Genomic DNA, 23,013 nt, shown 5'->3' with positions numbered 1-23,013 from the left:
AACAAACCTCTGTTTATCCCATTGAGATTGTTTTGAGCAGTGACAAGATCAATTTTCAGTGCATTTGTCTTTCCATCAGCGATATCAAGTCTTTGCTTTAGGTCTTCGAGGTTTGGACCAATAGCTGCAAAACAGTGAAAACCCCATGAGAATTTTAAGGAAAAATATAATTCTTCAGTTTGACAGATGGTGTTACTGAACTTGTCTACACTCTTACACAGCTCATGCTGCCACTGAGCATTGAGCCCACTGCAAAACAGGTACAAGGCAAAGGATTTGCTGGACAGGAGGACTGCAAAGGTGTATAGCATAGCAGAAGGAGAAAATCTATTTTCTTGCCTTTTTGCCATCAGAAATAACCATCACAAAAAATCCCACTGTAATGGAACTATCTTTTTCTTTTTGAACAAGTACTGAAGAGCCTGACTGAGATGTGAAAATTTGTGGTTCAAAGAAAGCTTCTCATGCTGTGTCAACAGTTCTAGTACCACCTTCTTTCTTAGTACCTTGCAATGTCCTTTTAGTCTCCTGTGCTTGATCCATGAGTGTACTGCTCTCAGTTTTTAACCTTGCAGCTTTTCCTGATAGGTCTTCTCTCTTCACAGTCTGATAGAAGCATGGTACTGTAAGATCACTTGATAATTACATTAAAATTTAAAGAGAAAAAGAGAAAGCCTAATCCATTTTAAAGACCCCCCAACTCTACAAGGGCAGAGATCTCATCTGAAGAACATCATCTTTAGCAACAACTACCGAGGTTAATTTAAGCACACTACAACCTTGGTCTTTAGCAAGCTTCAGATGGATTTTAAGGCATTAGGAGGAAATTACTAGCATACAGCTGTTGGATGTTATGTCTCTGCTGAAGTGCTTCTGGGTTATTAGTAGCACAGAGTAAAAGAGAATACCTGAACTCACCTGCAGTGATTATCAGGCTTGCCTTGTAAGATCTCTTTATTTTGCGCTGAAAGCAGTCAGTATTCTGATTGGGCACTCCAATCAGAAAGGCAGCAATTGGCCTGGTTAGTGCTGAGCCAAGACTAATTAATCAATGTACAGAACAGCAACTCATATAAAAGGCTGCAGAAAAATAAAGCATGCCAAGACCCACAGGTGCTTGATTTTGGGGCCTCGGAGAGAGTTAAAGAAAATAAAACTCCAGTTGTAACAAGTTTACCATCATTCAGCCAGTAACTGATACTTACAGATAAAGCTGAGTCAGCTGCTTTCCCAGCTTGGTTGGCTGCCTCCTCTGCTGCTTTGATGGCACTAATAATATTGTCATAGGCAGTAGAAGCTTCCACAGCACAGCCCACCAACTCATCCTTCCTGGCACTGTTCTTTATTCTGTGGGAAACAGGGAAAAATGCAGCCTTCTGCCAAGGCTGTGAGACAGATTCTGAACAGATCTGAACTCTATTTTCTAAGTAACGCCAATACAGAAAATGTTTTTCAATTAAATCTGTAAATTCATTCTACAAAAATATAAAATTTGGAGATAGACCAACATGGAAAGACTCTTTAGAAGACAGGACAAGTTCAGGTGTGTGGAAAAGCACAGCTGTGAGACTCCAAAGCAGCCTTCAAATGACTAAGACAGTGAGAATTCACCAAAGCATATGGTCAATAATAAGGCACCTCAATCACAGCCCTCCAAATAAAATTCAGTTAAGAGGAATTCAGAGAACTGTAGATGTGAGATTATTAAGCAACTAACTACAAGACCTTTTGTGTTTTCCCCAAGAACCAGCACAGCAGCTCTGGAATCAGAAACAATAGACAAAATCTCTTCTACCTACTCCCTGGGAACTACACAACTGTCTAGTATTAGCTGCCTTGAATTTGTGACAACAGTGCCTTCTTAAGCAAAAAAATTACACTGAAAACTTAGGAAAAAAAAAAGAAAAGGTGTTTTTTTTACCCAAGAATTTTCTAGCCATGTTAGGTATTTGGAATTTAACTTTCTGAGACTTTCTAGTTGGTGCAATGACAAAATACGAAAAATTTGCACAGGGAAAAATAAATCTGGATTTCACTCTTTTTCATTCTGTTCTGATGTATCACAGAAGGCCTCCAAAACCCCTCTCATAATTTCAATGCAAAGTACAAATAATGGAGAGAGAAACACTTGATTCCTATCAAGTTTATAGTATTTTTGCCTTCCTAGAAGATTCTTTGAAGGATGAGAAAACTACAGGTCTTTTCCTCCATAGTGCTTAGCAGGCATGTCTGAAGACTGCCAAGACAGCATTTATTCCAATTATTTGCCTCACTTCCTTTATATCACAAAAGCATCCCTGAGAACCTGAAATAACTACAAAAAATATGCTAAACATCTTCCCACTCCGTACATGAGGATTTTCCCTTGCTAGTAAGATGTTAATGAAGTGTTAGTACAGTAGTATAAAATAGTATTATGTGAGTTCACACTCCTGGGGGGAAAAAATTAGGGAAAATACAGGAAGATCTGTTTTTTGGAGAAAAAGAAAATTTCCATACATCATGAAGAAGCAGAAAGAGACCAACTTAATTTCTCTCTAGCTTTGCAAAAGGTTATAAAAGCAAGTGAAATTACAGACCATTACAACCACAGATGTTCTGTACAAAAATTACTTATTTACAGGAATGGCAACATACTCTTCCAGTTGTTTTGCTAAATCTTGCAAAGATTTGGCGTGTTCCTCGGCCCTCACCACCAGTGGTTCTTTGCTTGCTGATGAGAGATTTGCCACTTTTTCATTCATATCCTTCCTTGCTCCATCCAGCTGAGCAGCCAGGCTTTCATATTCCTATAGTTTTAAAAAGATCTAATTTTACTTGTATTTGTACATGTTTCATTTTGTCCATGTCTACTTCAGTGTTACACATACCTTGCACCTGAGGAGACCAAAGGGGAAAACATTCCTTTCCTAATTACTCTGCAGGTTACTGGAAACAACTAGCAGTCATTACATTATGCTTCCAGACCCATTACATAAAAGCTGAGTCAGAGCAAAGACCCTTCTAGCCTAGTATCTTGCCTCTCTAACAGTGGCTAAAAGCAATTAACCAAAAAGAAATACAAGAATAGCACAATTGGTACTTCTCACAGATGTTCTCCCAAATCCTGATTATCTACAGCTCAGTGTCTTCCTCAGACACTGAGTTGTTCTCAGTGTCTCAGGTTCTCTTCTGTAAGAGAACCTCAACAAGGTTCTCTTACAGAAACCTGTGCAGGCAGGCAGACTCCTTTTGCATCCAGGATGGGCTGTGACACTCTTTCTTGACTGGCTCAATGACAGATAACCCTCATCTCCAACAAGATACTGGGGTTTTAGCCCTCTCTTAAGGTGGTAAACTTTACCTCTTTGCTCTCTTGCAACAATCCAAGTGCACTCTTAGCTTGTGTCAGGGAAGATCGGGCCGAGCTCAGAATATTCAAGACACCATTCTGTTGCATGTTTGTGTTTACAATCTGTTTCTGAGGAAAAATGAGAAGTTGAACAACATGTGATTGAGTTAAGAAAAGGGTCAGGAAAAGCCATATGAAACCGAAATTTAAAAAATGAAACAGAACAAAACAACAAACCCAAACCTAATCTAGCTGGCAGTAGTATTTACCGAAGGTACAGTCACATTTTTTTTCTTAAATATGGACATGAGTGTGCTAAACCAGTGATACATTTCAGCAAGATCACAATTAAGAAAATGTGTCCTGCAGTACATACTTATTCCTTGTACTATTTTACCAGCACTAAAATTCAAACACTGTTCAATAATAACAGCTGTTCCTTGTCCTGATGAGACCTCAGAAGCTGTTCTGTAGAACATTAATCCCAAATAATTTAACAGTATTGCAAACATTTTCGCTCCCATCTTTCCTGGCTGTTACAGCTAAATACTTTGAAGAACTTACTAAAGTACTAAGAAAAGTACATCAGCATCAGGAATTTGGTCTAGAAAAGGAAACAAAAGCACTAGTAGCAGCTGGAAAGAAGTGCTGGGAAGAAACTCGCCTTCCCTGCTCTCATCAGGGCTATGTCCTGGTCACACTGTTCTGGTCACACAAAGAGGCCATAAGCAGCAGTACACTACACTTATACCTGTCCATACACACATCAGAATACGGAAAGAAACCCTGAAGAAAGTCTAAAGAATTAGCACTGCTTGGCTTTGTGAAGTCAAAAGCAGCAACCAAAACCACTTCTTATCTTCCGAGGTTTAATTTTTTTCTCCTGAAACCCAACATTACCTTAATGTCTTCTAACAGAACTGTGTTGTCTCTGTTTAAGCCTTCAGCCTGCTTGATTTGTCCCGTTGCATCATTCAGAGCTTCACGGAGGTCAGTGATTTTGGATTCATATTCATTCAGTGCATCCCTCACAACTTTAATAAGCCCACGATTTTCTTGGTGGTACCTTTGTAGTTCATTCTTAACACGTGCCAGTACTGCAGTATCAGGACCACAAAGAAATGTTTTATGCAGAGAAGAAGGGAACCAGAACAAACTTCATCAAAAAGGGCTTGACATTTAGGATTATAAAGCTGTACTTGTGTGAAATGAGCATCTACTGCAATGCTAATTTCAGTGCTACTATAGCAAAGATAGTATTCAGCATCTCGCTGGATCAAATCTGCTCACTAGTTCGTTGCTGCAGACACAGTGCAGACATAAATGTTCTCTTAATTAAGTAAGGATGAGGCTGATCTAAAACCACAAATTTTCTTTTTTATATGGAAATAACATAATTTCATCAACAATTTCATCTACCATGTAGACATCCACAACTGTGCTAGTTATCAAAGGAGAGATATGAGCACATTTAATTTCAAAGAATATAGGAGCACAAAAGATGTCAATCACGCTCTTAAGTATGCCCATTTCACTGCCCACAAAATAAGATACAGAAGGGTCACTCAGGGGTAGGTATCACTGTTCAAGGTTGATGGAAATTAACTCCATATGGACTCACTCAAATGTCACTTATATGGGCTTTCACATTTTTCCACTATGCCCTTGGTTAGGAGATAAGGCTGCAACTTTTCTCGATGTCTCCAGTGTCTGGAATCAAGTCTCTGAATGTCCCAGTCAAACACTTGCAGAGAACATGACAGAGAATACAGCTAGAGCAGCTAGAACTCCTGAACTTCCTCATCCTTGTATGACTTAGCCCTTGAACTACTCTAGCAGCTTCTGAAAATATGCTGTTAAATTAAACATGCAATTCCTCTAAAATAACTCTATGTACCATTGCCTATCTCTTACAATACACTGAAGCATTGCATAGGTGTATTAGGATTGGCTACATCTTTATTTTACTGAGACTGATCTAGTTGCAAAAGAAGGATCTACTGGGTTTCTTCCCCAACTCAACCCATTTTCTCCCATACCACACAAAAAATGCCTTTAAATCCCCTGCCGAACAACCACTTTCCTGTTGGCTAACAACAACTACAAATCTCAGGGATACACTGCAAAAGGCTGCTCCCTCTACTCCAACCCAGTCAATAATTCTTCAGACTTAAGACTGATCTTTCTAGAATGTCAGAAGCTGAGAGAACAAGCGCTTACACTGCTGAGCTTCTCTTCGCTCCTTCTCTGCCTCAGCTTGAAGTTGGCTGAAGTTGCGGTTCCGCATCTCTGTCATCATGCGCTGAGCTTTGGCCAGTTCTTCAGAGGCATCTCCCAGGGGCAGGTTGTTACCCTCTGCATTTGTACCTGCTATCTGTTCCAAGAGTGCTGGAAAAAAGCACCGCCAAAGTTAAAACCAGGATGTGCTTAAGCCTATTTAAAATGCTCAAATTAAGGGGATGACATATTTTCTGAGATGGATCTGCTTCATTAATGAATTCATGCCTTGTTTTTTCCTTAATGAAGCACATCCATTTTGCATTAATTCTATTAAGATGAAAAGTATCCCATGACACATAATCAGAGACAGTGAGATGGCACTGGCCTTGAAATTTGTCCCAAATGACCAAGTTCACAGCAGTAATTTTAAGCTTCTAACTTTAAAGAACCCATGATAACAACCCAGAGCAAAGTTAGACTTGAGTCAGGATAGTCAAATTTTTTGCTTAAAATGTCTCTGCAGTGGAGCTTCTCTGTCCCTTTTCACTTCATAGGGAAGGTAGAGTGCTAAACTAACATTATATATTAGATTTCTAATAGGAAGAGTGAATTCTACAGCTGAATTCTGATTTATGAAGTTGTTTTCTTATGTGTAACTAAGAATATTGTAAATAACCTGAAAAGATGTTATAAAACAAAGCATGAGTTAGAAATTACTTTTTACCTTGTATATTTTTGACCATGATTTGTATTTGTGAAACTAAATCCTTTCCTTTCTGATGAGTTTGGCCAAAATTGTTATATAATCTCTCAGCTTCTTTGTAGTTCATTTCAGCCTAGCAAGGGAAAAAATTATTAGATTAAAAGTACCTGGATAAAGCATGCTAATACATAGTCAGGAGATGTATACTTTTAAATTGATTTGATAAGTGACCTTTTCCTGGAGAGCATTTAAATCGCGATTTAGTTTAATGAATTCTGTCTCCAATTCATCTGCCTTTGAACCTTGATTATGAACAACAGAACGGTAGTTGTTCAGTAAGACCTGAAAAGAAAGGAAAAAAAAAATCCAATAAATCACCCACTGCACAGCAGACAAAAAGCAAAAAAAAAACCAAACCACTGGATTAAATTTTTACCCAAGGTAAATAAAAGCAGAATTACTGATATGAAAACTGAACAATTCCTTCCCAAAACTTCCAGGTTTTTATCTGTGATTATAGCAACCGCAATTCCAACCAAAAAAGTTTTTTAGAATGTATTTTGGTAATGGCAAGTGGAATGTTGCAGATTTTCAGTAATGCAGACACATGAAGTGCTTGAAAAATACAGCTAGAGGGACACCTCAGAGGTCTAACTTCCAAGGGGAGTAGTTCTCAGAAAAAGCAGAGATACTGATTCTGTTTCAGAGCATGACATGGAAACCACAGCTACCTTCTAACACGTGAAGCTCAGTGCTGCCAGCATCTGGTATTTGGATCCAGGGTTGACGTATTTCTTCTTGCAACTGACAAAACTATGGCAAATGTTCCTGGGCTCATTGCCTATCCACTTAATCTGAAATCCACTTTTCTGTTTCTGTGTGCCTACCTTTAAGTCCTTGATGCGTGTTTCCAGGTCTCTCATCTGCTCCAGAGTGTGGGTACTTGCATGGACATTTTGCAGCTGAGACTTGATGAGCTGAAGCTCGTCACCTATTGTGCTCAAATCCTTCAGCAGTGTAATCACACAGCTATCACAGGCTGGAGACAGCAGTGGAAATCAATACATATCGTTGATATTTAGCACAGAGAACATTTCCCTGAATGCATTAGTAATGGTGGAAAATCTTTGAAGCTTGTCACCTGCTGCTGCCTGAAGAATAAAGGCAACAACAAAGCCTCCAGCATTAAGGAAAGTGACTTAAGCCAGAAGTAAAGAGGAGGTTCCATTTACACCTGACTAGACAAGCACTCCTTTAACCATTTTTCCAAGTATTTGGTTGAATGTTTGCTTTTAAAACATTCATTAAAGGATATCTCAGTCCTTTTTAAACTATGTCACCCATAAAAGAGTCACCAGTATGTATTCAGAGCCAGCTGAAAGTAATCCAAGTGCAGTTCTATTTTATCACTTACAGTCACAATCTTCATTGGGATCCACATCTTTTGGCTCATTATTGAAACATTCTGAAATCACAAGATTGTCATTAGTAACCAAAGTCTTCTTATGGAAATACTACTGCATTTTTTCCCTCACTTTTCATGTCTGTCAGCCATTAAAACATGATGTTGCCTTTTCATAAATCCATACCCACCACTGTGAATGAGCTGAAATGTTCAGAAGGCTTGAGCATGCCAAAACATTCAACTCCCACTAATGCCTTGCTGAAAGCAACAACTTTTCCATCCCTTAAAGGAAACCTACTGTAATCCCACAATAGATGCTATTTGGATAGGAGCAGGAGACCCTCTCACACCAAGTGTGCCTAGAATCTGCCTAGAATAACACCACCAGGATTGGAGACAAGATCATATTGTTAAAGCACTTTACCCAGGACATAGGTTCAAATCCCTTTATCTACTTTAGTGTACAAGTTCAAACCACAGGTTCTGATTCCCCAAAGAATTCCTTACCCACAAGGAACTGATAAATATTTATGGCCTCCCTTCATGCCTGTCACAGCTTGCAAGATTAAGGTATTAATCAAGCTTGAGAGAAATCTACAGTGTGTGCCTGGATGGAGGCACTGTACCTAAGACAAGGCATGCAGCTTGGATCATGAATGCATGTCGTATGTAACAAACATTGTTCTCAGACTTGCCAACAAGCCAACACAGGTGACTTCCTGTCCAATGCACTCTTTTGTTTGATTCTACAAACCCTGTTATAAGAAGCTGAACAGTCTCCAGGTGCTTGTGGAGTAACATCCTAGGATCCCAACTTCTAGGATGCAGGAGAGGAACTGGCTCCTAAAAATGCCATCATATAGGACAGGAATCTCTCCATCTTGATGCCCAAGTTCCTTTTACAGGCCTGGTCCCACTGCTAAGCTCTCATCTCATCTTGAAAATTAAAAAGGCCGTGCATCTTGGTCTTGATGATCCTGGAAATCTTTTCCAACCTTAATGATTCTTTTACTCTAATGGAAAAGGATGCACTCAGTATACGCTGCCACTGTCAAGAGTCAACAACAGCTTGCAACTTGTGAGAGGATACAGTGATAAAATTGGACCTGAACTTTACCAGTAGCATGAAACAGCCTGGAACAAACTGTCTAGCTGTGCCATTTCCTTTGGCACTTGCACATTAAGTCATCAGGAAGCTAAACGGGATTGGTAGTGATCGCTCCTGCCAAAAGGAGACAAATCATAATATGTTTTTAAGAGAATGAAGGAAATTCCTCTGAGATTCAAATATCCATGCAGTTCTGCCATTGTGTAGTTCAGCTAATAGCTGGCACATTTCAGCTGTCACTGTAAAGTACCAATTGAATAAAACTATTATTACAGCTTGTGCACGAACAACATCAGCCAAGAAGTGGTGAAGTGCTAGCCAAGTGCCGAACATCACGCAAAAGGAACCTGCTAGAACATGCTGTACCAATGATCACAGAGGGGTTTATTCCTAATACAGAGAAAGAGATCAGGCTGATCAGGATGGGTAGTTGGAGAAAAACAAACTGGCTTGTTGAATATTGCCCTGTGGATTAGTTTGTCCTAGCAAACTCTTGCTTCAAAAAAGAAAGGAATGATAAAACATCTAACTAGATCTCCTTGGATCTGTTCCATACAAGGTATAATTGAGATGTATTACTTCAATGATGAACTATTAAATGAGAACAAGCTATTGAAAAATGACACCAGCTGCCAACAGCAGTTCACATCCCTTGCTGCTTTCCTAATTTCTGTGGCCAAAGAAAGACAATGGACTCCTTGCAGTTTCTAGACTGCAGGATGAACAGCAGTGTAGAGGAATTAAGAGTATATAAGTATTTGGAGTTATTAGTTGGAAATTTCACTAACATATGAGGAATAAAATCTGTCTACAGGGAAGGAAAAGTGAAAATTTATTGGTGAATGAAAATATGGGAGAATCAAGGACATTTCAGGAGCAGTGGCCTATGTGTTTCTGAATATAAAGGAGTATCCCAAAGGACAGAGGTGAATTGAGGTAAAGACATGCTAAGGAATGTAAGATCAGGCCCTTTACTTCAGAATTCTAATAGATAATGCAAACATATGCCCATGGAATTCTGTAGGAGCTTTCTAGTAGTGAAGTACATGTGTGACTGATTCTGGGAAATCATGGATGTTTTAGCTAGAAAAGCAGTGTAGCACGATTTATAAAAGAGCCTCCTGACTCAGGTTCTAACTTTCACTGTAAATGCAGACAGCTTGGATACCTAAGATGGCAGTGCCTGATGCAGACTCTGAATGTTTCACTAAACTGTGCCAAATACATTTTAAAAAGGCATATTGAGGATGCTCGGTTTCCTAAATCCATAACACAGACTGCCAGGATATAATTTAACCCTGTCAGCAAAGGAACCATGATATATTTAAAAGCACTGCCATGAAACAAAAACAAAATAAAGTCAGCAGTATTTATGAAGGGAAATACAGGACAAAGCCGTTTAGAAGGGTTAACCTGATGACTCAGGACAGCCCTTCTATTACTACTGTATTTTGTTTTAGGAAATCTTACATTCTGTAAAAAATTATCTACATTTCTTGTAAGTCTAGATACTTCCTTCAGTTCAGCTTATGCAAGTACCTTCCTTCTTTGCTTCCCAAAGAGAAAACAATGCTCCCTTCCATTTAGAACAATGCTCCATTCACAGGCCCTCACATACCTCCAGTCAGGTGGTCACAGCTAGCCAGCTGTCCATTATTATTACAGTTACATTCCTGACAGAAGCCTCCATAGTTTTGTGGATTTCCAAAATATCCAGGAGCACAGCTAGATAAACAGATACAAGTATTTTTTATTAAATAGTTGAAGCAAATTTTGTGAAATATACTTTCCCTTGAGATAAAACCCCAGTTATTCTCCTGAAGAAACTTTCAAGAACTTTTGATTTCAGGTCTTGACTTAGACAGAAATAATATATTTTTGGTTAACAATATCCTCTGCACTATGCTAAAAATATCTTTGTGAGCATTGCAGATTTTTTTTCTAAAAATAAAAGAACTCCCACAGTGCTCTTGCAGGAATAATTCACTTCATCTGAAAAAAACAAACAATGCACACCAATACATACACACATAGAGAATTTGACAAGGCTTGACCAAGCAAAACATAGCATCCTGGCCTGTGAAAACCAGTACCAGAAAACATGTACTAAGGGGGATGAGTAGCTTGCATGCAAAGCTGAGATTTCAAACAGCAACAGCACTGAATGACATCATCACCCTTCTGCTGTGTGATACCCCCTCCTGCCAGCAAAGCAGTCTGTGTGACTGATCTCTACATATTTTAAAGGTAAAATATATTGTTCAGACTGGATAGCTAACATTCCTAGAAGTCACTCTGTGGTAAGACCTATAAAGGTGATAATGCTGGATCAAAGGGCCATGATGAGCAGCTGAAGTACAGCGACACCTGGAAGGGAAAATACCTATAACCCACAGATTAGACAGGGTCAAAGGCACCAGTCTTGAAGGACAAGACCATGTTCCACTGCAGGTCCTGTCTTCAGATGCAACATCATGACTTATTAGCTTCAAATTTCCAAACCAGACAACACCACTCCATTACACTTCAGTTCTCTCTGGATTTGAAACTCAGTGAAATTGGCTCCTCTGCCTGCCTGAAACTGCCATGCTGTTCCTCTCTTGCTCTGCTAAACTGCTGCAATGTTCCAGCAAAAGAGATGGCTTCAGCCTGTTGTGTGCAAGCTCCAACTGTGGAGCACATCAGAATGATTTGCGATGAAGGGTATGGTGCTAAATGTTACATGGTTGATGTTGGATATGACTATTGAGGCACCATTGTGTACACTGGAGGAAATGGGAAAATGTTCTTAACTTGAAAAGGGGTGAATTAAGTGGGAATCATTATTACCACAGTGCAGGATGAGGCAAGGCATAGGGTACTTAGTAAAAGAGACCAACACCTCTTTTTGGTAAAAATGGTGCAGTCAGTAGTCTGGAGAATTGCTTACATTTCCCCAGGGAGCATTGGGTTTGTGACTGGAATTACACCACAGCACCACTCTTTAGTAGCTGTTCATATAAATAGCTACTCCTTATGGATGTGCATACTGTGCATGGGTGCATGTCCATCTGTCCACATGTGTCAGTCCCAATACAGACAGCCCTCCTTTTATTGTGTCTCTCAAAACTCTTGGTCTTGAGAAAAAGGTTACTCACCGTTCACAGCGAGCTCCAGTGTAGCCTTTTTTGCAGAGACACTGGATTTCTTCACCATTTGCCACACAGCCAGTTGCAAACCTTTGAGAAGAAGCAAAAATATTATTGTGGGCACATGATCAAATAGGTTTTACACTCTAGAGGTTCAGTTTAATGATTTTCAGATTAAAAAGTTTTTACACCAGAAAATTACTTCTCAGCTAATTTAATTGCTTCTAGATAATTTACTGTGACTAATTCTTTGAAGTTCCACGTTTTTTTGTGCAAATCATTTTCTTAGACTCAAAATTTATAATTTCCTGGCCCTGTGGACTGAGTATAATAGTTCACTACCCAAAGGAATACCTAAAATAAACCCTAATAGTGATGTCATAAAACAAGTCTAGGTAGCTATTTTATCTTAGTAGGCAAGAATCAGTAGCCTGTTCTAGACAACATTTCCTCATGTTTGTACATGGTTCTCTTTCTCTTCTCTTTTTTCCTTCCATTTCTTTTTAATGGATGAAAACATTAAAGGGTATTGTCATGTAACTAATGTTGTTTAGCGTATTTTTAATGAAGGCGAAGTAGAGTTGTGCACAATTTTTGGGATCCCAGGGATCTGGTTAACACAATGAACTTTTTCCCCTGCTCTTTCAAGCAGATTTGTCTTGATTCAAAGTTCAATGTTTGTGAAGGAGAAGGCAGGAGGTGAAGCAGGGACATGTTCGCTATTTTCATTTTTAATCTATGAACAATTGGATAAAGCAAGTCTGTGTATCAAAGAGAGAGGTCTGCACTAAGAATTACTGGAATGTGACTAGATGGGAAACTGTTAACTCCAGTAATGCCAGGTGGGGTGTATTTCCTATGTCAGGAATGATATTCACCACCCTAATCTGCAGTTACAAAACTGCAAAGGTTTATGGTCTCCCTAGATATTTCAGAACTCTGAAAGCAAATGATGACTAAAAACATGTTCAGTCGGCCCCAGGCAAGCACCTGCAGAAGAGGCTGTCAAAACCATATCTATCAGAGAGTTCTCTGATAAATGATAAACCTGTCTATTGTCTGATGGTGTAAATCTCTTACTTAAGGTTATGTGGTGTGTGCTAATGCACCTGGCAAATCCTATGTGATGCCTTTAGCAATTTATAGCTTAGGGATTGAGGGTTTTTTTAAATTTGATTTTATTTACCATGTTTCAGAACTGACCAATGATGACAATCTGGCTAAACATACCATGCATTTGAAATGCAATTAACTGCCCAATTTTAAAAGCCTGGCAACCTTACTTGAACCAAGGAAGGTTCACTTTTTCACTTTTTATCAGTATGCTTGCACTTCAAACAGAATTTTCACAGGAAAAGTAACCATACTCTTTAGAGTTCTAAATATGTGCTTAAGACCTTGAATGTTTTTATATTATTTTTGCATCCTTTAATTTTTCCTAATTCCTCCAAAAGGCATGTTTCACTGTTTTATCTCCTAGACAGAGTAATGGTGTTAAACATCTTGCATTCCAGTAAAAAAGAAAGATTCTGGATATGCCCAGTAAGGAAAAAGACCTCAATTGTGTATTTCTCACCATGAAGAAAGTAGTGGTGGTTTTGAAAAAAAGCCCACTTCTACAGTCTGGGGCTCCCCAAGGCTATGAGCAGTGTGCCTCTGAAGTTCAGGATCTGAATCAGCATTGGAACATTCAGCTTACTAAAAAAGGCAATGCTGTGAGACAGACCACCAAGCTCTCAATATGAGAACAGAGAAGAAGGTCATTATATTCCTATGGTAGCAGAGCTTCAACTTTGAGAGTTTCTTTCTCTCTCTCTCTCTTTTTTTCCCCCCCTTTTTCTTCTTCCCTCCCCTTCTTGACTCTCCTTACAAGCTTTTACTGTACCTGTTTGTATATGGGCAAGGGCATTCCCGGCAGGAACCTTGAGTGGCATCTCCAAAATAACCATCTTTACAGTGCTCACATTTCTCCCCAGCAGTATTATACTGACAGTCCTTGGAAAGGAAATGAGCAAGACATTCAGCAGTGCTTTATCACTCAATATGGCTTGACTATTATTTTAAAAAAACACAGCCTATTTACTTGGAGAATATATTCTTTTCCTTCCACATAATCAAGCATTTATTGCCAAACTGCCTTCTCAACTACGATAGAACAGTTTCAGTCAATTTTCTAACTGTACAAAGCAAAATTTCCTCCCTCTTGTGGAAAAGCAACAGATAAATAAGTTGAATTCATATTTTTAAAGAAACTCAACCAGATGCATAGTTAGTAAAGGAGCATTCCATTAATGCTCTCTATGTCTTCATATTATAATTAAAAATCACATTTATATAAAACTTGAAATTTTGCATCTTAACACTACTTAAAAGGGAGATACAATCTAAAAGCATGCAATCAACTTAGCCCAAGTACATTCCTTTAAAAATCTCATTAAATAAATACAAAAATTGTTTCTCATAATAGTTTCGGACCAGAATTGAGTTTCATGTAGTTTCTCCAGTGTACATGCTACTTTTATTTTTCTGTAGTAACTGGAATAAATAATAGAAAGCAAAAGCTAAGAATACAATTGAAGCTGATCCCCTTTTTCCATTATAACTTTGTTGGGAATTGTATTTTGGTTTAGAAACATTCTTAATTATACTCCTGTCTAACTGCCATACATTTGTATTTTATGGGTACAGAATGAGGAAGTTGCCTTTGCATTACCTAAAGCATTGCTAATTTAAAATAGAAGTTGTTCAAATACATAAGCAGCATAAAAATACATAAGCAGCTGTGAGAAAAATTCCAAATGACTAACAGTCAAGAGGCATTCACACTTCGAAGTTCTACAACTGCTTGTCTTCTGTGCAACAGACTGATCAAATGTTCCACTGAGCTGAAGGTTTACTAACAGAGTAAAAGATGGGAAAGAGAAAGCAGGAAATAGGCTGGAAGCGAACTGTGCTTCTATTTCAGGGACCTTGATGGCTCAGGGCTATGTTTGAAGACCTTACAACTACGACTGACAGAAGACGGGCGTGGTTCCCTACAAATGAGAAATAGTTCTGTCTCTCCCATCTCTCCTAAAACTCCATTCTCCTTCACATTTCTTCACACCAGATTCCCTCAGATTCCACGAGCTCTTTCCTCAGGTGGTCACCCCTAATTTGTTTCCATTTTGGTTAAAGAACTAAATCTGTGGCTCACTTATAAAAGGCTCTGGGGAAGAACAGGAGAAATTCCAGCTCCCATATGAGCCATTTGACATGAAGTTAAACACCAAGTATCACAAAGGCACTATGTTTGCAAAAGAAACAATTTTAAAATGCGGCTTCTATAAAAGCTGGTGCATATGTTCCTGCAAAAGCCTAATGGAAAATTCAAACTGTTTCTGAAAAATTTCTGTCAATTTTTATAATCCTGAATAATAAATTGAACTGCAGAAAGAGTATAAGAGATGTATTTAAAATATATGTGCTGGTTTCATCTTAGAGCAACTTCCTCCCACCCCCACAAGTTTATCTCCTGGCTTTTTGTTTTGCTCACGCTGTCTATAGAAACTGAAGCAATTCTGTAATTGCAAAAAAAATTTCAGCTATTTCACATATAAGCCACTCTAAATGTGCCATGCTGTTCGTCTTATATGTACATGGCATATAAGGGTTGGAGCTCCCTAGGCACAGTGCAATGAAGCCAGAGCACCAACTCCCTCATGGGTCTTCCTTCAAGTTTTACAGGGTCGGAGATACCCCTAGAGTCACAGCATCTCCAAAGCATCTCCAAAGCTAAAGGAAAACTTCCAGCTGACCCCATGTGAACCCACACAGTACAAGGCAGTCAGAGCAGAGTGTGTCAGGGCATAGCAGAACCACTGAGGTTACGTCAAACACACGGGGCTCCGTGACATGAAGCAACATGCCATGGGGAAAGCAAGTCTCGGCACCATGCTGCTGCCGAGGGAATGTGCCTTCCAGGAGGAAGGGCAGGGACCACGAGGACACAAAGCCTGATTAATGGCAGAGAAATGCTTTTTCCTTTCACATGAGGAGCAAGGTCTTCAGTCTTCTCCACCTCCTCCTGCCCTCCATTGCTCCTTGCTTCCTGCAGCACGGCAGTGCACTCCTTCCACCAGCATGCAGCAGCAGGAGAGCGACTGCCTGAGCCAGGGAGGGCTGTGCTGCTGCACAGGGGAAGGAGCCAGCCTGCGCTTAGCCTCCCTCACAAAGCCACCTCTGGAGGCTGCCACTGAAGAGACACAGACAAATGTAGGTACTTGGGTCTGGGGCTCCAGGTGAGGAGCAGGAAGCCAAGTGAACAAGCTTTTCACTTTGGTTGTGGAACTTGATGGCTCCACAGTGGGAAGCCTCCTTGTCTTCTCTGCACCATGTCAGGTTTTTGTCCAATGGCTCCTCTACAGAAAGACAAAGTTGCTCTTGGTTAGGCAGAAGTTCATGGTGGAAATAAAGGCCCTCAGGGCTTTCATTTTTCACCACATTATTCTGGATGACTTTGCTTGCCTGGGACCTGATTTAGCTCTGCCTATCTGAAAGTTAATCCAGCTGTGAGAAGGACAGGATAAAGAAAAACCTAGATCACATACTTCATGAGGTGAAAGTAAAATTTGCCTTCATAATTCTAATCTGAAGTGAAACTTCCTGATCTTTCTTGCTGTGCTGCAGCACGTTCCTGTCATGGCCTGCCCTGCCCCTCCAAAGCAGCAGCCTGTAAGTCATCTCCCAGAATGTGCTGAATTGGTTTATAGTTTCCATTAAAGCAACACAGTTGGTTGAAACAAAGTCGGGGAGAATGACATAACGTGCAGGAATGCACCGCAGGCAGAATGCATGCACTGCTAACAAGGAAGAAGTAACAGAAAAGACAGACCATGAAAGATGTTGGCAAGGTTCTTGTTTACACAATAAATGAAAAATTAGTGAAAACTCTTAAAGGGGGAATTTTTTCAGACAAACTATTCAAAGAAGCATCATGGATACAAACTAGAGAAGCACAGTCAGCCAAGTGTCACACTTCCATTGCTGAGGGCTGATTGACTCCCATGGGGCTGCTTTGAGTTTAAAACAGTGTGCCAGGTAGCAAAATATACCCCACCACATCTTCTGTAACAGCTGAAATCTTCTAATTAATCTAACTTCTATTACTTTTATTTCATCTTATTTAATTCAGTGTTCTTTAACCCATCTAGTTGTAGACTATGATTACTGGAGATGCACTGAAGCTGATTAAACAAGATTCTGCAAAGCCTATGCTATTCATGAAAGTTCTGTTTGTTATCATTATACAAATATATCCTGCCACATTTGTATGAAGCTCAGGACTGCATATGCCAGGATAAGACCCATGTTTATTATAAATAACTACAAATGTTTCCTTATGTACAAGTTTGGTGACTTTTTTGTAACCACGACCTAACAAAAATTGCAGAGGAAAGATAAAAATTAAGAAAAGGACACAAATAATTCCAATCAACCACAGTTACATTAAAGGTACATTTAAGTGTACACATTTTATGCTCATTAACAATATAAAATTTAGAGAATGAGACATACAAGGATTATTCTTAGTTGCTTGGAATTTAACAATACTGTAGGGGTCCATACTGCTGCAAGAAAATTTTTTTTTCTCCTTTTCTTCACATTAATTTACTGAAGGTTACTAAATACTTACAATACATTTTCCAGTACCATCTTGACATCTATTTGAATTTCCATTGCAGTTGCAGGGCACACAGCGTCCAGCAAATAGTCCTTTATTCTCACGATAAAATCCAATGCCACACTCCTAGACAGTAAGAAGGAAAAAAAATTGGTGAGCATTTGTAGAAAGTTTTATACGTTACAGGAAGTGTATTTTGAAAACATTTGCCATTTCCAAGGAGTAGGGAAGGCATGAATTTCCTTTCCATCTCTCCTAAGCTCATAATATTGTTTAAATTTTTTAATGCAGTAAATAGCAATTAATGGAGATGAAGAAAGGATCATCTGAGCCCTGTGCTTTAGACACTTTGGCAGTGATGATTTAATCATTTTGACTCTAATCTTGGAGAAAAACTTGTTTCCTGTGGCTATGTACAAAGGTGTAGAATACGATTTCTAAACCACAGAAAAATATTTGAGTATGAGAACACTGCAGTGTCAATCTAAAGAAGAACATCTGGAAATCTCACATACTAATTAGTGGTTATATCTTGATTATGATTTCACTACAATGTATTCCTTGGAAACAGTTCTGGATACCTTTTACATACATTCATCACGACTTCCACAGTTTAGTCTACCAAGAGCTAAAGCCACACCTAGACATAGCTAGGTGATGTAACAAAACATACAGTGGTCTAATTTCTAAGTACAGGCTTGCCCTGGAGACTGGGGAAGCATGAGAAGAATGTTCCAACTATTGAGGGCACAGGAGCAGGAGCACAGTCTGTCAGATCACAGTTGGATTTAAACAGGGAGCTGAACCAGAGGGACATTCTGAATGAAGCCAGAGACATCAGGTTTGTTCACCTACAGCAGGGAGGTAGTAATTAATATGTTAAAACCAGGCTCTTGCTTGGCATGACCAGAAAAATCACAAGGAATTCTTCCTGGGCATGAAGCCCTTCGGCATACAGATAAAAAAATTCACACCCATATTCTCCTGGAATACTCTGGGCACACCAACCACACTAAAAATGACTGGACATCAGTCTGTCCTTTCTATTCTGCAGCTCAGTTCCCCTAGGAACTAATCTGGTGTGGTGCAGGGAGGATCAGAGGCTTACAGAAGCGGGGAGAAAGCCATGCTCCCCACGAAGCCAGCACCTCCCAGGTTCCTGCCTCCGGCAATGTTCTTGTGAGCTGTACCTATGCTACCTCACGGGCAGGGGCTGGCCCCAGCAACATGCAGAAAACAAGTGACAGTTGAACTCTAAAGCCATAAATCTTTTCTCATAGTAACTGCACCATCAAGACTAATGGAACCGATCTGGAGAGCAAAGGGTCTGTGGGATTGTCACAGATCACGTTCCAGTGTTGGAGGTATAAGAATTTATGCAGAGGCAGGATTAATGAGATAATTTTTCAATGATAGAACTACCACTGGGAAAAAAATACTCATCTCTCACAAAGCAGATCCCAAAAGGAATACTGAACTACTGCTGTTGAAACAGCAACCACTACCAACACCTTTGCCTTCTCTACATGTAGGATAATTGGGGGGAAAAAAAAAAGAAGTATGCAGAATACTAATAACCATCAACAGCTTTGAATACTGACTTCATTGTGAGAAAGGACTATATTTAGAATAGACAGCTGAAGTTTTTCAGATACATTTTTTAAAGGGTGAATATTTTCCTTGAACAACAGGGAACCAGTATACACAGCTTCAGAAGAAACCAGGGCCTGAAATACATTAAACTGCATGACTATTATATGCGCTATTGCATATAAATTTTATTTACTTAAAGTCTCTTTTTGGAGAGAAAAATAAATCAAACGTTTTTAAAATACATCTAATTGCATTTGGAAAAAAAGTCTGTGCAGCCTTTTGTTTTTCTATTTATGCTATCTTTAAAATGACACATTTGGAGTACGTGGGCACTTTGTTTTTGAAGCAGCATTTGTGATTCTACACAAATGATAAATTGATACCACATGAAGATAAAGCTCTAGTCACTTTCAAGTGCTTTTTAGGATCACTGTTTTCAAGTAAATAACAATTTAAAAGAAACCTCTTGTACACACTTTTGTTAGTAAAGTACTTGGAGACAAAAGATTAATCTTCTCATTACTTCTATATTAGGTAATATATAAGTTGTTACCAAATTAGTTCATTTAAAAACAAAGTGAAAGAAGAAAGGAAGCAAGGAAGAAAAAATGAGCAAATTACCTCTCTCAGATAAAAATCCATTTGAACCTGTTGCCACTGACTTCTCTCCTGAAGGTGGGGATTGGAGAGCCTCTGCTGTATATCTTGTGCTAGGCAGTGCCCAAGGGACACTAAAGTGACAGCCAGCCACCCTACATTTCTTGGCCTCTGTGCTTGGGCCATCATTTTACTTTGGCTCCCCTGTGAACATTTGCTGCCCTCTCTTCGGTGTTCACTGTTCCTTCTCTTATTACGCCCCTCTCTTCTCCAGCTTCTGACTCAGATTAATGAGGTTCTGTGCCGTGATGGGCCCCACCTTTAAATTTTATGCGTGAGTCAAGTCGCTCAGCACACAGCACCGTTCCTGAGGTTAACAAGTAACTCCGCAGTTCCTGTAGCTCAATATATACCTAAGTCAGGGTGTGGCAGGCATCACCTCCTCCCCACCTAAGGCAGCCAGACAGAGCTTGGTGATTAGGGCAGTAAATCACTGCCTGAGTAATGCTGCATAAACACACAGGGCTTATGAACTTCCCCTTGAGTGTCTTGATCACTTCCTTTGGCTTTGTATTTTCACCAGGTTACATTAAAAAAACCACAACAGCTTAGTTTAACCAAGGCAGTGTGTTGAAAGCAATGGGATGGCAGTAGAATTTTCAGTCAATGGTCATCAATTTGTGTGCGGCAGAGAGCAACAGAAGTGTGAAAAAATCAAAAATATTTCCAAAATTGTTATTCTGCAGATGATGAATTAGCTGTCCTGAGCAGTGGATGCACACATGAAATATAAGGCAGCCATACATGGTTTTGTTCAGTCTCTCTGCAGCTGCTCCAGCCTAGATATTATTCATTCACTCTCAATTCAAAAAGCTTTTGCAAGGTTAGTACAGCAATTGCTACTTTATGGTTAATGCTCAGCCATTTTCTGACAGTAGCTCCTCATATTTTGTGCACATTGCACAAGGCTTATCTCCCTGGTGCTTTATTCTGCTGCATTGGGTGCTTACACATGACAGCAGCCGAGCTCTAAGCTAAGCAAAGTGACAACCAAAAGAATTACAGCTACAGGAACTGCATCAGGGACAGGATATACAGCTATACTGCCAGTCTTCAGCTAATAGTATTACTTTGCAAAGTCTACACTATCTTTCATAAACATCTCCAAATGTTTTTTGCAAATATGTTTATTTCAGATTTCACATATTTTTCTACACCAATAGTATCCTGAATTATCTGGATTCATGCTACTTCCCTTGGATCCTGCTAAAGTAAGAAACACCAGGAATCTTCTCTACTGTGTACAGTCTCATAGACTTCGATTAAGTCAATTCTGACTTTCCCTCCATTAAAGTAAGAGATTATTCAGCCTCTCAGAGGGCACTGCAGAAGAATCCCTCATTATAGTGCCTTACACATGCAAAATTACGTGTGCAGCTCCATAAAAGCAATCATGAGTAGAACAACCCCACAGTGCTTCTTTGATGGTGAAAGCACTTGAACCACTGAAAGTGCACAGGCATACAGGAAGCACTCTTAATTACTTTAACAACCATCCTGCTCCTCTAACTAACTCACTATGCACAGCTGTAGGCAAAAGACAGAAGATAATGGCACGGTGTGGAGAGCAGAATGTTTCCTACCTGGCACGAGTCACCGGCGTACTGCGGCGGGCAGGCGCACATCTCCACACTGTGCGCGATGCTGCCGCTGCCCTCGCTGGTGGCTTCCTCCAGCCCGACCTCCCCAAGCGTCAGGCGCTGAGTCTCCGTGAAGTAAAGGGCCCGGATGTGCAAGCCATCCAGCCTGGACAGGATTATCATCAGTTCTTCTCGGGATACCAGCTTACCACTGCTGGCGTGTCTGAAGTTGCCCTGCACATTGAAGGGGTACAAAATGAGCACAATGCTGCAGCTGCTTTAAAAAAGTAGCTTCAAAGAAGACCAGAGGACAGAAAAAGGAAGAAAACACCCATAGAATAGACTTGTCCAGTGCCAACTGGTGTAGGGTAATATAATTCAGGAGTGTAGACACAGGATGGGTGGAAAAAGAATGAGCATAAAGAAAGCTTTGACTGTGCAAGGTAAATATGGCTTTGAGGTATTGAAAAAAGAGGCCTGTAGGTTCCTCTTCAGTTATCCAAATTTCTTTGAGATATCACCCACAAAAATGTGAAGGAAAATGCTTTTATTTAGAAGAGTAAGTGAAGTCCTAGAAACCAAATTTTTTAGGGCTTTATTGCTGCTGATAAATACAGCATTGCTGAAAATTGAACTTGGCTTGAAGAAACATCTTTTTTTTGCACCTGCATATGAAAAAAATAACACAGTTTGACCTTCTGAGCACAGGTTCCTAAAGCAGGAATAATCCCTGCTGAATTCTGTCCTACCCCAATGTTGGACAACCCATTCTAAACTAGGTACCTAGACATCAAGGAAAACAAGTAACAATTCATTCCATCCCTATTATGTAGAGTCTGTGGCTGCAATGAATCACCTTCTATTGAGGACTGATTCAACGTTACTCCACCAGCCCTGGGGGGAGTGCTAAGGGCTACATTGGACAAGATGCCCAACCCAGAGGTGCTAAAATTAGGTGTCATGAACCAGAACCCAGGTTCAGTTTGGCAGTAAAGAGAGACAAAAAATGTTCTTTACATTTAAGGTCTACAGTGTTTAAGTTAATATTCATCATTGTTAGCAAGTATTTGGTATTTCTGCACATACTCTGCATATGTGTATTTTTATCTGGAAGGAAAAGAGAAGGCCATTCCATTTTCAGTTCTTACCTCAACCAGCTGCACTCGGCCATAATACTGACGATCAGGCAGTGGGTTGTTGGGATCCATATAAACAACTTCCATTTGTTGGCCCTATGTGAGAACGAGGATATAACATTGCTGCTTCACTACTTGTTATGGGAAAGTGTTCAGGTGCAATAAAATTTGGTGAAGCACATTAATCCTGTTGTTTAGGGGATTAAAACTAAGTGATGCCAGGAAAACTGTACATCTTTTTCTCAGGAAAGTGGTACAATGAGCACTGTGCTCTGGTGCTAGCAAGGTTTTCACTGCTTTTGCCTATTAACAACCTTTTTTTCAAGTAAAACACCAGGAGAATCAAATTGATGCTAGTCAATTTTCACAGGAACTATTAATTACTTTAGAATAAAAATTATTTTGCATTTTGAAACACTCTCCTTTGCATCCTGGTGCATCAGTAACTATGGTTATTATGGTAGTAGTTTATAAGGTACATTTCCCAGTA

The 23,013-nt window shown here is 39.6% G+C and overlaps 1 protein-coding gene across 1 annotated transcript in view; it reads right to left on the bottom strand.

Annotated features, from left to right (window-relative positions):
* The window catches only part of LAMA3 (laminin subunit alpha 3), a 107,697-nt gene that overhangs the window by 18,299 nt on the left and 66,385 nt on the right, over positions 1–23,013 (bottom strand). The window contains exons 39-55 of the mRNA XM_058831127.1: positions 22,536–22,619; positions 21,391–21,621; positions 17,570–17,683; positions 13,781–13,890; positions 11,905–11,985; positions 10,386–10,492; positions 7,669–7,719; positions 7,142–7,293; positions 6,486–6,596; positions 6,276–6,387; positions 5,552–5,719; positions 4,232–4,428; positions 3,344–3,460; positions 2,638–2,789; positions 1,206–1,347; positions 507–606; positions 8–124 (exon numbers count right to left, since the gene is read on the bottom strand). Of these exons, the coding sequence (XP_058687110.1) occupies positions 8–124; positions 507–606; positions 1,206–1,347; positions 2,638–2,789; positions 3,344–3,460; positions 4,232–4,428; positions 5,552–5,719; positions 6,276–6,387; positions 6,486–6,596; positions 7,142–7,293; positions 7,669–7,719; positions 10,386–10,492; positions 11,905–11,985; positions 13,781–13,890; positions 17,570–17,683; positions 21,391–21,621; positions 22,536–22,619 (2,146 nt within the window). The remainder of the gene's footprint in view (positions 1–7; positions 125–506; positions 607–1,205; positions 1,348–2,637; positions 2,790–3,343; positions 3,461–4,231; positions 4,429–5,551; positions 5,720–6,275; positions 6,388–6,485; positions 6,597–7,141; positions 7,294–7,668; positions 7,720–10,385; positions 10,493–11,904; positions 11,986–13,780; positions 13,891–17,569; positions 17,684–21,390; positions 21,622–22,535; positions 22,620–23,013) is intronic.

This window comes from Poecile atricapillus, chromosome 2 (assembly GCF_030490865.1).
Source record: "Poecile atricapillus isolate bPoeAtr1 chromosome 2, bPoeAtr1.hap1, whole genome shotgun sequence".
Taxonomy (NCBI): domain Eukaryota; kingdom Metazoa; phylum Chordata; class Aves; order Passeriformes; family Paridae; genus Poecile; species Poecile atricapillus.
The sequence above is the reverse complement of the archived record's forward strand: the minus strand, read 5'-3'. Positions and strand labels throughout refer to the sequence as shown.